General features: G+C 40.2%; 1 protein-coding gene across 1 annotated transcript in view; it reads left to right on the forward strand.

The window, feature by feature from the left end:
• LOC133570033 (adenosine receptor A1-like) overlaps nucleotides 1-14611 on the forward strand; it is a 52521-nt gene extending 37910 nt beyond the window's left edge. Inside the window, exons 2-3 of the mRNA XM_061922669.1 lie at nucleotides 8318-8597; nucleotides 8784-14611. Of these exons, the coding sequence (XP_061778653.1) occupies nucleotides 8318-8597; nucleotides 8784-9158 (655 nt within the window). The 3' untranslated portion in view covers nucleotides 9159-14611. The remainder of the gene's footprint in view (nucleotides 1-8317; nucleotides 8598-8783) is intronic.
• Nucleotides 14612-15079: the final 468 nt, after the last annotated feature.

The raw sequence follows: 15079 nt of genomic DNA on the forward strand, positions 1-15079 counted from the left end.
AGAATGACAAACACATTTTGGGAGAACATCGGCACCCTAACAACAACTTAAACACAAGAGAACAAATACCCAAAACACCTTGCAGCCCAAACTCTTCCGGGTTACAATATACACCATCAACCGAAGCAAGTAGGGAGGGTGGGGGTGTGGGGGGTTGGTGGTAGCATGGGTGTGTATATTGTAGCCCAGAAGAGTCAGGGCTGCATGGGATTCTGTGTATTTTTTCTGTTGAGTTTATGTTGTATTACGGTGCGGATGTTCTCCTGAAATGTGTTTGTCATTGTTCTTTGGCGTGGGTTCACAGTCTGGCACATATTTGTAACAGTGAAGGTCTTTTTACGGCCACCCTCAGTGTGACTTGTGTAGCTGTTGACCAAATATGTCTTGCAACATCACACATGCGTACTGCTCAGCCAAATGTAACAATCAAATAAGCATGCACACTATCTGTACAGGATTCAGAGGGCGTTAAGAACACTGCCATTGCGGCACCCCCTGAGTATTGTTGATTGGGTAAAAATTGGCAGGGATTACCAGAGAATGGATACCCTGGTATTAAGAGGACTTCTGTGAAAATTGTGAACGTTGGGAAGTATTAAGCTGTCAAGTTCCGTTCATATTAATTTCCCAGACCACACATACATTAAATTGTCATATCAAAGTGTGGGTCGCAAAATAACGTCTCACGGTCCGCAATTGGCCCGCGGGCCGCATGTTTGAGACCCCTCCTCTAACCATTTGTTAAATTAATAATATAATATTTCTGATTAACACGTTATTTTATATAATTTTACAAGCTAGTGAACTGTAAGTAGGTTAGATATATTATTAATCGCGATTAATCGCATTTTTGTACATAGGTAACTCAAAATCAATCGCGATTAATCGCTGATCGGTATAAATTTTCCTCATTAATAAGTGTACCCTAGACAGACTATTTTCAGGGGTTGTGGCTTCAAATTGCTGCATGACAATGTGTTAACCTTCTCTATTAATTAATAAAATGTATTATTCAGCTTGCTAATCATTCTGTAACTGAGGACTCGACCAGAATGTGCTATAAAAATTTTTACACAATATTTCAGCCAGCCAGAAACATCAATAGCATTTCTTTAGGTGCAAATATCACAGAGTAACACTACAAAACATATTTGACAATGCATGTTCATAATGTCAAGTCAGTGTTTCCCTTAAATTGAAAAAATACCTGTGGCGGTGGGAGCGTAGTTAGGGGAGTGCTGGATATGACATCATCGCATGCAAGATTTGCTATAATACATAAATTCTTTAAGAAGGCAAAACAATGTGAATATACATTCAAAACACCTCTGCTATTATTATGTATAGCAGGGGTCACCAACGCGGTGCCCGCGGGCACCAAGTAGCCCGTAAGGACCAGATGAGTAGCCCGCTGGCCTGTTTTAAAAATAACTCAAATAGCAGCACTTACCAGTGAGCTGTCTCTATTTTTTAAATTGCATTTATTTACTAGCAAGCTGGCCTCGCTTTGCTTGACATTTTTAATTCTAAGAGAGACAAAACTCAAATAGAATTTGAATATCCAAGAAAATATTTTAAAGACTTGGTCTTCTCTTGTTTAAATAAATTCATTTATTTTTTTACTTTGCTTCTTATAAATTTCAGAAAGACAATTGTAGAGAAAAAATACAACCTTAAAAATGATTTTAGGATTTTTAAACACACATACCTTTTTAGCTTTTAAATTCCTTCCTCTTCTTTCCTGACAATTATATCAATGTTCAAGTAATTTTTTTTTTTATTGTAATGAATAATAAATACATTTTGATTTAGTTCTTTATTTTAGCTTCTGTTTTTTTGTTAAAGAATATTTGTGAAATATTTGTTCAAACTTATTATGAATAAAATTCAAAAAAAATATTCTGGCAAATCTAGAAAATCTTTAGAATCAAATTTTAATCTTATTTCAAAGTCTTTTGAATTTCTTTGAAAAAATTTTGTTCTGGAAAATCTAGAAGAAATAATGATTTGTGTTTGTAAGAAATATAGCTTGGTCCAATTTGTTATATATATCTAACAAAATGCAGATTCGATTTTAACCTATTTAAAACATGTCATCAAAAATTCTAAAATTAATTTTAATCAGGAAAACTTACTAATGATGTTCCAGAAATTCCTTTTTTAATTTTTTCAAAAAGATTAGAATTAGCTAGTTTTTCTCTTCTTTTTTTTTGGTTGAATTTTGAATTTTAAAGAGTCAAAATTGAAGATAAACTATGTTTCAAAATAAAATTTTCTTTTTTTTCCCTGTTTTCTCCTCTTTTAAACTGTTCAATTAGGTGTTTTTTCCATCATTTATTCTTTACAAAAAACTTTACATAAAAGGAAAAAAAATGTACGACGGAATGACAGACAGAAATACCCATTTTTTTTATATGTATAGATTTATTTATTAAAGGTAAATTGAGCAAATTCAATCAATCAATCAATGTTTACTTATATAGCCCTAAATCACTAGTGTCTCAAAGGGCTGCACAAACCACAACACAAACCACCACCACATCCTCGGTAGGCCCACATAAGGGCAAGGAAAACTCACACCCAGTGGGACGTCGGTGACAATGATGACTATGAGAACCTTGGAGAGGACGAAAGCAATGGATGTCGATCGGGTCTAACATGATACTGTGAAAGTTCAATCCATATTGGATCCAACACAGTCGCGAGAGTCCAGTCCAAAGCGGATCCAACACAGCAGCGAGAGTCCCGCTCACAGCGGAGCCAGCAGGAAAACATCCCAAGCGGAGGCGGATCAGCAGCGCAGAGATGTCCCCAGCCGATACACAGGCAAGCAGTACATGGCCACCGGATCGGACCGGACCCCCTCCACAAGGGAGAGTGGGACATAGGAGAAAAAGAAAAGAAACGGCAGATCAACTGGTCTAAAATTGGCTATTTCTGGCAATTTATTTAAGTCTGTATCAAACTGGTTGCCCTTCGCATTAATCAGTACCCAAGAAGTAGCTCTTGGTTTCAAAAAGGTTGGTGACTCCTGATGTATAGTATTAACATATATATTTTTCGTACATAATATCATTTTGTTCTATTTGAAATTGTTGTTGCAATTATTTTTTCTCCAATCCTTATAGTCACTTTTTCTGTAATAAAAACGATTGGCAACAAATTTAGCACTCTTTTTTGGTATTATTGGAGACTGTACTCGTGTTTTAGGGACTGTGTTTAGTTTTTGTCGCTCCATGTCTGTAACTAAAAGAGAGCTTGACGGCACACTTGCTTTGCGTTGCTGCGAGCCTTTCTCTCATTAAAATCCGCCAGTGTCATCTTAAATTGTAAAGACAGCTGTCTGCGGGTATATCTGGAATATATTAAGTACGTCCATCCGTCACAGCTAGGGCTGGGCGAAATGGCCTTTTTTTAATATCTCAATAATTTTTAGGCCACGATACACGATATATATCTCGATATTTTGCATTAGCCTAGAATTAACACTTGATACATATAATCACAGCAATATGATACCTACATTAACTTTCATGCAGAGAGGGAAATCACAATTAAGTCAATTGACCAAAATTGTATTTATTAAACAGTTATTAAGCAGTGGCACAAACATTCATGTCATTTCCAAAACAGAAAGTGCAAGATTGTCAGAGACATTTTAAAACAAGCTATGAGTGCACTTTTGTGCATGATGCCACTAAGATGACGTATAAAAAAAAAACACTAAAATAAATTGCACGTTTTGTACATAACGCTACTACAATAGTATAAAACAAATAAAGTGCAATTTTGTGCATGATGTCACACAAAATATTTCAATAACTCAAATAAAAATAATAGGAAATCAAATAGTGTTCGTCCTTTGCAATGTGGTAGTTTACTGCGGACATTGTCTCCTTTTCTTGTTGACTATTTTTTTCATACGGCGTTGATCTGGAAATGTTTGCCTCGGCATTCTGATGGTGTGGGCAAGTGGCACCGAATGGAGATGTTGATATGGGGAGTAATCACTCTTCAATTTCTAGCAGGTGACTTTTTAAATGATGCTACATATGAACAGTAATGCTACTTTTTTATAGCAACGTTCGAGCCCCACACTTGACATATTACGGTTGTCTGCTCGATATATTCCCACTTGAAGCAAAACTACTGCCAGACGATGGACCACCTGGTGTTTTTCTTGGGAATTAATTCTTCCTTCATTTTTTACCAGATTCACACATTCTTTCTCTCCTATTACCACTCGCACGGCTCCGCTAGCATCACAGCTAACGTTACCCATGATGTTACCTCTCTGCTCCGCAAGGGCGTATACGTATGTGACGTAAGTGCGCTTGCCGTCTGTGAGAAGGAGAGACAACAACGAGTGATAAGAGCCTGCAGTCTAATGCCAGCAGCTAAAAGCAACTGCGTGAGAACGTATACTCGAATATCATGATATAGTAATTTTCTATATCGCGCAGAGACAAACCTGCGATATATCAAATATATCGATATATCGCCTAGCCTTGGTCACAGCAACAATCAAAATGTTATGTTATCAGTGCACTTTAATCGTAATCTGGGACAAATAGTCTTTTCTGGTCAGGAGAACAACTTGCCATGGCTTTGAACCTGATATTTCCATAAGGTAGACTTTCTTTCATTCATTTCTGCTCGCTTGTGTTTCATCAGTAGCAAGTGAACTGCAGCCAGGTTCCCCCACTTCGGCACGTCAGGAAGTGTTTGCATTTGTCGGCCGTTAAATAAATTAGTGCTGTTACTAAAATGTATAGTTAGCGCGTTATTATCGCGTTAACGTTCACAGCCCTATTTACAATCACTATTTAAAAAAAAAAGCGGATACTGCAGTACAACCAGAATGCTGCTGCTTGAGTCCTGACTAGAACCAGGAAATACGTCTTCTTCTTTTTAGTCTTATTAGTCTTAATATTTGTCTTTTCCTGGTCTTGTGCCGAACTGCATCTCTGACGTGTTAGAACCATATGAACCATCTCGGGCTCGGAGGACTTCTGGGAGTGGTCTCCTGCTGGTGCCCAGAGTCAGGACTAAAGGCTGTGTTTCAGTTTTATGTTGCTAAAATCTGGAATAGTCTTGCTGAAGATGTGAGACAGGCTTCAACATTGGCAATGTTCCAACCACGGCTAAAAAACATTTTTATTAAATTGTGCAAAAATAGTTCAAGATTCTACTTTTTATATATATTTTTTTAAATAAAAATTATATATGTCCGATAGTATCGGGCCGCCGATATTATCGGTCGATAAATGCTTTAAAATGTAATCAAAATCAAAATCAAAAAGTAATCAAAAAGTACAATGTATGACTTTTTAAAACACCGCTGTACGGAGTAGTACACGGACGTAGGGAGAAGTACAGAGCGACAATAAACCTTAAAAGCACAGCATTTGCGTGCCAGCCCAGTCACATAATATCTACGGCTTTTCACACACACTAGTGAATGCAATGCATACTTGGTCAACAGCCATACAGGTCACACTGAGGGTGGCCGTATAAACAACTTTAACACTGTTACAAATATGTGCCACACTGTAAAACCCACACCAAACAAGAATGCAAACATTTCGGGAGAACATCTGCATCGTAACACAACACAACAGAACAAATACCCAGAACCCCTTGCAGCACTAACTCTTCCGGGACGCTACAATATACAACCCCCGCTACCCCCTAACACCCCCCACCTCAAGCCCACCCACCTCAACCTCCTCATGCTCTCTCAGGGAGAGCATGTCCCAAATTCCAAGCTGCAGTTTTGAGGCATGTTAAAAAAATAATGCACTTTGTGACTTCAATAATAAATATGGGGGTGCCATGTTGGCATTTTTTTTCCATAACTTGAGTTGACTTATTTTGGAAAACCTTTTTACATTGTGAGATAGGCACCGCGACCCCAAACGGAATAAGCAGTAGCAAATGGATGGATGGATGGATTGTTACATTGTTTAATGCCTCCAGCGGGGCATCACAACAAAATTAGGCATAATAATGTGTTCATTCCACGACTGTACCGTATTTTTCGGAATATAAGTTGCACCTGCCAAAAATGCATAATAAAGAAGGAAAAAAAACATATAAGTCGCACTGGAGTATAAGTCACATTTTTTGTGGGAATTTATTTGATAAAACCCAACACCAAGAATATACATTTCTCTCTCTAGGTCATAGGTGTCAAACTCTGGCCCGCGGGCCATTTTTGGCCCGTCTTGTAATTTCATTTGGCCCTTGAGGCAATATCAAATTAACATTAGAGCTGGCCCGCCGGTGTTATACAGCTGTGCCGCTGTAACACCGTTTTCACTGATTTCCCTGGAGACTCTCGAATTTCAGTGCCCCTCCCAAAAATCTCCCGGTGCAACCATTCTCCCAAATTCCACCCGGACAACAATATTGGGGGTGTGCCTTAAAGGCACTGCCTTTAGTGTCCCCTACAACCTGTCGTCAAGTCTGTTTTTCCTCCTCACAAACAGCGTGCCGGCCCAGTCACGTAATATATGTGGCTTCTACACACATGTAAGTAAATGCAAGGCATACTTGATCAACAGCATACAGGTCACACTGAGGGTGGCCATATAAACAACCTAAACACTGTTGCAAATATGGGCCACACTGTGAACCCACACCAAACAAGAATGACCAACACATTTCGGGAGAACATCTGCACTGTAACACAACATAAACACAACAGAACAAATACCCAGAACGCCTTGCAGCACTAACTCTTCCGGACCGCTACAATATACACTCCCTCCCCGCTACCAACAAACCCCTACCCCCCTAACCCCACCCACCTGAGCCCCGACATTAACTGAGCAGTAAAAAGGCCTGAATGGTTGACTTATTCATTATTTTATTTTCAAATGTATTAGCCTCTGGAAAAAGTTAATGTTAATATTTACCTCAGAATGCTGCAAATACAAAAGAGGCATTCAATTTTTATTTAAATTTGATTTGATATGCCATTGATATTTTTTTAATTATTATTATTATTATTTTAAACTCAATTTTGCATGTCACTTGTTCAATATTCAATGAAAAACTTGTTTGGGTCCCTATTAAAAGATTAATTTGTTCAACCTCGGCCCGCGGCTTTGTTCAGTTTTAAATTTTGGCCCACTCTGTATTTGAGTTTGACACCCCTGCTCTAGGTCGTCCTCAGGCGAGCATTCCATCGTTGCTTCCGGTCATTCTGATTCTCCATACATTTGGCCAGTTCCTTGGTACTCTGAACTCCTGCATCCTTGAGTATGTCCACGCATGTTAGTGTGGGACGTCCTCTTGACCGATGCCCATGTGTTGGTTCCCACAGCACCAATTTGCTGGCTGGCAGCTCCCAAGGCCTTTGGCAGTGTCCTGCTAGTCTCATTCTCCTTACAGCAATTTTCTCGCTCACCCCTGGTATTCCCTTGTAGAAGATTTTGTTGGTTACGTGCGCACTCTTGTTGATGTTATGCACTGCACGCGGCATCCTGGTGTAGCAACCATCCGGAGACTTCCACAGGGTTGGCTTCAGGGTCCAGCATTCGCTGCCATAGAAGAGAACGGACTCAACTGTCGCGTAGAAGAAGCTGAGTTTGATTTGGCGGGGGTGGTTGGAGTTCCATACTCTGGTCATGCCGTTCAGGGCCCTCCATGTAAGTGCCTTCCTCACTTTTTTGAAAGGCAATTTAAAATAAATAAAGAATAGTAAACAACAGGCTGAATAAGTGTACGTTATATGACGCATAAATAACCAACGGAGAACGTGCCTGGTATGTTAACGTAACATATTATGGTAAGAGTCATTCAAATAACTATAACATATAGAACATGCTATACGTTTACCAAACAATCTATCACTCCTAATCGATAAATCCCATGAAATCTTATACGTCTAGTTTCTTACGTGAATGAGCTAAATACAATTGTTTGATATTTTATGGTAATGTGTTAATAGCTCCACAGTATGAGTCGCACTCCTGGCCAAACTATGAAAAAAAACTGCGACTTATAGTACGAAAAATACGGTATATAACGGTATCGGTTTTATATCGGAATCGGTAATTAAGAGTTGGAAAATATCGGAATATCGGATATCGGCAAAAAAGCCATTATCGGACATCTCTAAAAAAAATCTGTGAGGACCGATTAAAAATTGTGCCTGCTGACAAACATATTTCTGGCTCGTCCATCTTGGATATTCGCAGTGACGACAATGCCTCAGAAAATAGAGAAGGCTTCTGGACAAAATGGCACCACAGTGAACTGTACGGTTGTAAACTTTTTGTCCCGTCTCCCCCCCCACCTCTCGCCATAGCTACAAGCGAGTTGTGACCCGTCGGCGAGCCGGCACGGCCGTGTTGCTGTGCTGGATGGTGTCCATCCTGGTGGGCCTCACGCCGATGTTCGGCTGGAACAACGTGCGGCATGTCCGTAGCAATGGCTCCCTGATCGTGAAGTGCCAGTTCGAGACGGTCATCAGCATGGACTTCATGGTCTACTTCAACTTCTTCGGCTGGGTGCTTCCCCCCCTGATCCTCATGCTCCTCATCTATGTGGAGATCTTCCACATGATTCACAAGCACCTCAACAAGAAGGTGAGACCGTCTCTGGTACTCGGTTTAGCATTGATGACTGAATGATTAATTCTGTGATTCAGGACATACAGTGTAGCCGCAAAGTATTCCTTTTAAACTTTCCTTTATCAACTCTGACCGGGGATTCGGGAACAAAATGGCATCTAACAAGTCTATAGTACTCTCTTGTCCTTTGTCTTTGTGCAGATGACAGTGAGCCATGTGGACCCCAGCCATTACTTTGGCAAGGAGCTCAAGCTAGCCAAGTCCTTGGCCCTCGTTCTTCTACTCTTCGCGATCAGCTGGCTTCCCCTTCACATCCTCAACTGCATCACTTTATTTTGTCCGGCGTATGAGAAGCCGCCGTTCCTCATTTACGTAGCCATCCTCCTGTCCCACAGCAACTCCGCCGTCAACCCCGTCGTGTACGCTTTCGGCATTAGGAAATTTCGCACGTCCTTTGGAAAAATTGGGAAACAGTACGTTCTGTGTCGGGATTCGGACGGTCAGCTTCCTCAAAGTGTGAGTCAGAGGAGACAGAGGCGCAACGATCTCGAAAACGACGATGATGATGATGTGTGATCTTTGGCAACTAACATCTACCCTACCCTGTGACCTCAAAGCCTGAAGAAATACAGACTCTCCTCTCAAAGCTTCTACTGTAGATCGACTTCATCCAGAACTCTCCGTTCCTTGTTTCCTGGCGCCAACTGGCCACGGGGAGTGGAGCGTATGAGTGTTTTGGGTTGGTTTTGAACAATTTCCCTCGTGGATCATTAAAGTTTGTCTAAGACTAAGTCTAAGGATGCCCTTCCTACGCAACCTAGCTGGGAATCGGACAATTGAAAGGCAGAGGCAACTCCACCAGAGACTTTGTCCAGAACTTTCGAAACTATGAGTACGAGATAATTAGACACTGACTCAGATGGGAATGTTTTTGTTGATGTCTCTACCAGCTACCAGTTGTTGATGTCATTTGAGACCAGAGGCTTATCGGGAATGGGAATAAGTAAACATAGATCTTGTGATTTACATGAAGTATGACAGAGAGCACTCTTTGTAGTTTTTTCAAATAAGCTGAAATGTGCCACATTTAGGGGAATGTGGTGTTGGTTTGACAGTTTGGTAAACTTGTGACGGGCAAAGGGCCAAACAAATGCTTTGAGAGGGAGAAGATGGAATGTTGGCTGCATGGATGCAAAAAATGTGATCCCTCGCTATTAGGGAAACATCACAGTGTCGAAGGTTTGACTGAGGTCAGATTGATAAAGCTACCAACCACTAGTTGCGTTTCCATTGCAGTTGTTTTGCAAAATAAAAGAGACATTTAAAAAAAAAATTGACAAAGTACATTTTCGACTCATAAGTGTTTCCATTCTGGGGTGTTTTGAAGCAGTTCTCAAAACATAAAATGGACGAATTGCGATTTCATCCTTTTGGAGCTGGGATTGCAATTTCAGCCACTGCTTTTGCCGTGATTGTCAATTTGCTAGGATGTTACTGAGGTCACGTCCTGCCATACTTGCCAACTCTCCCCATTTTCTCGGGAGACTCCCGAATTTCAGTGCCCCTTCCGAAAATCTCCCGGGGCAACCATTCTACCGAATTTCTCCCGATGTCCACCTGGACAACAATACTGGTTGTGTGCCTGAAAGGCACTGCTTTTAGCGTCCTCTCTCACCTGAAAAGGAGACTATTACATATGTCTCCGTTATCCATAGGTTTATCTATAGCCCATAAAGCAGGCAGGCACTGAGCTATTTCTCAGCGTGTGTTTATTCCAGCCGGCACATTAATACACTAACACATCATGCATTGCTTCAAAAATACGGCAAGTAGTAATGTCCAAAAACTTAACAGAGACGAAGCAGAAAAATGAAGAAGAGACATGGCGACGACAAGTAAGATGAAGCAGTACGCTTGCCAAGTTCCAAAATGATTGGAAAAAAATAATTTCCAGTTCATCCAGGACAGCTTGAAGGGGAAGGGGTATGCTGCCTGAAAATTTTGTAGATCAGACTTCTCCATTGAACAATGTGGCCGAACGGATATACTCATTCGAGAACTACCCAAGAAATACTCGAGTATTTCCCCATCTCCCGAATTCGGAGGTCTCAAGGTTGTCAAATATGCGTCCCGTCCATTAAATAAGCGTGGTGGTCAAGCGAGCTCTGTTCTCAATGCATTTGTGTCTCGAAGAAACAAATGCCCTAAGCTTGCGTTGTTTTCAGCTGTAGGAACCATTCAAATCTCAAAAAGGCTAAAAGTTTCTTCAGTGTTCCTCGAGAGGTCATCAAAAAGGGCGGAAGAGTGAAAGATTTCACGAAACGACGACCAGAAAAGCAGTTCACACTCCAGTCCAAGGTAGCAGAGTCCAAGAATGCACGAGTTTGCAGTGATCACTTAGTTAAAAGTTTGTTTGATATACTTTTAACGTTTATTATTTCCCAATAATGTATTACCTTGATATTATTTGTAAATCTTAAACACATGTTTGCAATGAGCAGCAACTCGGCGAGTCTAACTGAAAGACAGCAAATGTCAACAAAACTTAAAAAATTTGGGTTTATACCTAAGACAACAATCATAATACATTTATCAAAAACATTATCACTGACGATAACACTATAGGATAACAATATATCAGTAACACTATCTACACAATTCCATTCACTTACGACTATTAACAGCAGCATGTTTGCTACTTGGTTGAGGCTACCAGCTAAAGTAATTGGTACTTAGTCAGAAAGGAAGTGGACCTCAGTTGGGGAACTTGGGACTGCGGGGGCAGTTGCAAGACACTGATGTCTCTTTAAAGCACAAGTTGCGAGGATGCAAACCTCCATTAGAGGTTTGTGTTTCAGATGTCTGATAAAGCATTGTTTACTTTGCTGTGTAGATAAAATTAGAAAGTACAAGTCAAGTTCTTTTTTGATGGGGAGGGGGGGGTGTTTATGTCTGCTCTGTAGGTGTACTGGAGCTGGGCTTAGTTAGAACAGGATATGACCAGAAGAATGATGTCATATTTGTCATTCTTCAACTAAGTTTGCTTATAAGTGAACAGGCTGTGACAGAGTGATTTTTTTAACAAACTTAAAAAACAAATAGAACAAAGTTGAAATTGATGGGTGTGTTTTTTTAGGGTCGATACCAAGGGTTGGTTGTAAAAAATGCAGATAACCGATATTTGGAGCCGATATTATTTACAGTAAAAGTTACATATCGGCGTTAGAAACATTGGTGATTAAATTATTTAATCGCGATTAATCGCATCTTGTCCATATTCAACTCAAAATTAATCGCTATAAGTGCAGATAAGTAAAATTGTTCATCATTGTGTGAACGCGCAAAAGCATGGTTTTCTACACCAAAATTTATCTTTTTATTAAACTTCTTCAACTTCTTCTTCTTCTCCAAATTTTGGCGCTCTCCACCCTCCACATTTTTCACCCGATTCAAACCGTTACAACTTCAAACTGTTCAGCCTATTCTGGAATCAAAGGGTTTCCCTTGAAAAATTCCAAAAAATCCAATATTTCCCAGAATTCCAGGTTTCCCATTAATAATTAATTGGCCATGTAGAGGTTGCCCTCTAGTGGGTTCTGTGGACCACCACACACTGCCACGAAAGCCCGGATTTCAGAGTACAAAACTGTTTTATTTTCATAAATACTGGTAGGGTTTTTTTTTTTTTTTTGGCTTCACGGTGGCAGAGGGGTTAGTGCGTCTGCCTCACAATACGAAGTTCCTGCAGTCCTGGGTTCAAATCCAGGCTCGGGATCTTTCTGTGTGGAGTTTGCATGTTCTCCCCGTGAATGCGTGGGTTCCCTCCGGGTACTCCGGCTTCCTCCCACTTCCAAAGACATGCACCTGGGGATAGGTTAATTGGCAACACTAAATTGGCCCTAGTGTGTGAATGTGAGTGTGAATGTTGTCTGTCTATCTGTGTTGGCCCTGCGATGAGGTGGCGACTTGTCCAGGGTGTACCCTGCCTTCCGCCCGATTGTAGCTGAGATAGGCGCCAGCGCCCCCCGCGACCCCCAAAAAAGGGAATCAGCGGTAGAAAATGGATGGATGGATGGTAGGCTTTTTTAATTTTATTTTATTCTTATTAATTAAATCAATAAAAAAAACACAAGATACACTTTAAATTAGTGCATCAACCCCCCCCCCACAAAAAAAAACAACACCCTCCCCCATTCACACTCATCCACACCCATTCACACAAAAAGGGGTTGTTTCTTTCTGCTACCAAAATTCTGGTTCCCACAACATAGACAACACAGTCTGCAAGGGACACAGTCCCTGAAGCACACTTGATTGTTTTTGCCGCTGGTCCACTTTCATTATCATTAATCAATATTTTTTATGTAATAGTTTTTATATTATTTTACTTTCTTTTTTATCCAAGAACATGTTTTTTATTTATTTATTCATCTTATTTTATTTTATTTGTAAATAAAAAAGGACCTTATCTTTGCTTTCCAGCAAATTGTCTTTCCCTCAGTTCGTGTCTCTCTTTCTCTCTCTCTAGCTCCCACTCTCAGCCGTGTCTCGTGCCGGCTGCTGCTAATAAAGGCGACAGGTGATTAGATAACAATGCCCACCTGGGCCTTTCACCCACTGTCTTCGAGGCCGGTCTTTAAACACCCAGTTCCGCGGCAGGCCTGCAGGCGAAGCCCCCCCTCCACAGGCATATTTGGAACTTCCCCCATTTCCAAATTTTTCAACCGATTCAAACCATTCCAACTTCAACACATCCCACCATCCTGGAAATTCAAACTCCTTTTTTTCGACTGCAAAAACATTCCAGGATTTTCCAGAATTCCTGGTTTTCCAAAGAATCTTTTCCACCCTTTTTTCTGGCCACTACTCCTAAATTTTTCAACGCATTTCAACCGTTCCACCGTCAAAAAAATTCTCTAAATTAGGACAAAAAACAAACTTGTTTTTTGAACTGTAAAAATTTCCGGTTTTCCCCAAATTTCAGGAATTTTATAATACCATTAATCAATTCAACATGTTACTACTTCAACATTTCACAACCGATTTAAAAATTTGGCACCAACCATTTCAATTCATTTAGACCAGAGGTCACCAACGCGGTGCCCGTGAGCACCAGGTCGCCTGTAAGGACCAGATGAGTAGCCCGCTGTCCTGTTCTAAAAATAGCTCAAATAGCAGCACTTACCAGTGAGCTGCCTCTATTTTTTAAATTTTATTTATTCACTAGCAAGCTGGTCTCGCTTTGCTCGAAATTTTTTATTCTAAGAGAGACAAAACTCAAATAGAATTTGAAAATCCAATAAAATACTTTAAAGACTTGGTCTTCACTCGTTTGAATAATTTTTTTTTTTTTTTTACTTTGCTTCTTATAAAATTCAGAAAAACAATTTTAGAGAAAAAATACAACCTTAAAAATGATTTTAGGGATTTTTAAACACATATACCTTTTTACCTTTTAAATTCGTTCCTGACAATTTAAAATTTACAGCCCACCAGGCTGCACCAAACCTTTGATGCCTTGTTGACACATAAAAGTACAGTGGTGTATGCGCAGCAGCTATGAAGGTTGCAAGCCTGTTTGGTTCAACTTATCTTTGGGAATCAGCCTTTTCTGACATGAAGTTCATCAAGAACAAACACAGAACACGCCTCACAGATGCACATCTGCAAGACTTACTCAGAGTTGCAGTGTCAAGTTACACACCAGAGTACAACACACTAGTTAACAGCATGCAATGCCAGGCTTCCAGACAACTGACAAAGAAACAGATAACAGATATGGTGTCCACTTCAATGTGTGACATGATTTATTTAAAAATTTGAGAGTTTACTTTTGTATTTTACATGAGTTATTTGTACAAACATGGTGCAATGTAATTTATGATTTGTTAAAAAATGTTTGTGGCTAGCTAGTTAAGATGGGATATTGTGATTTCACAAGACTGCCTTAGAAGTGATAATTTGAAAATGTTCAATTTGAAAAATGTGCACTTAGAGAAAATTCAAAAATAAAGTGTTGCATACTGATATTTATCTCTTTCTATATATATTTATTGTGAGAAATCATTAAGATGATCAGTGTTTCCACAAAGAAAAATATCCATCCATCCATCCATTTTCTACCGCTTATTCCCTTTTGGGGTCGCGGGGGGCGCTGGCGCCTATCTCAGCTACAATCGGGCGGAAGGCAGGGTACACCCTGGACAAGTCGCCACTTCATCGCAGGGCCAACACAGATAGACAGACAACATTCACACTCACATTCACACACTGGGCCAATTTAGTGTTGCCAATCAACCTATCCCCAGGTGCATGTCTTTGGAAGTGGGAGGAAGCCGGAGTACCCGGAGGGAACCCACACATTCACGGGGAGAACATGCAAACTCCACACAGAAAAATCCCGAGCCTGGATTTGAACCCAGGACTGCAGGAACTTCATTATGTATTAATATTTATAACATAGAGTTAAAGGTAAAGTGAGCAAATTGGCTATTTCT

This window comes from Nerophis ophidion, linkage group LG16 (genome assembly GCF_033978795.1).
Source record: "Nerophis ophidion isolate RoL-2023_Sa linkage group LG16, RoL_Noph_v1.0, whole genome shotgun sequence".
NCBI lineage: Eukaryota > Metazoa > Chordata > Actinopteri > Syngnathiformes > Syngnathidae > Nerophis > Nerophis ophidion.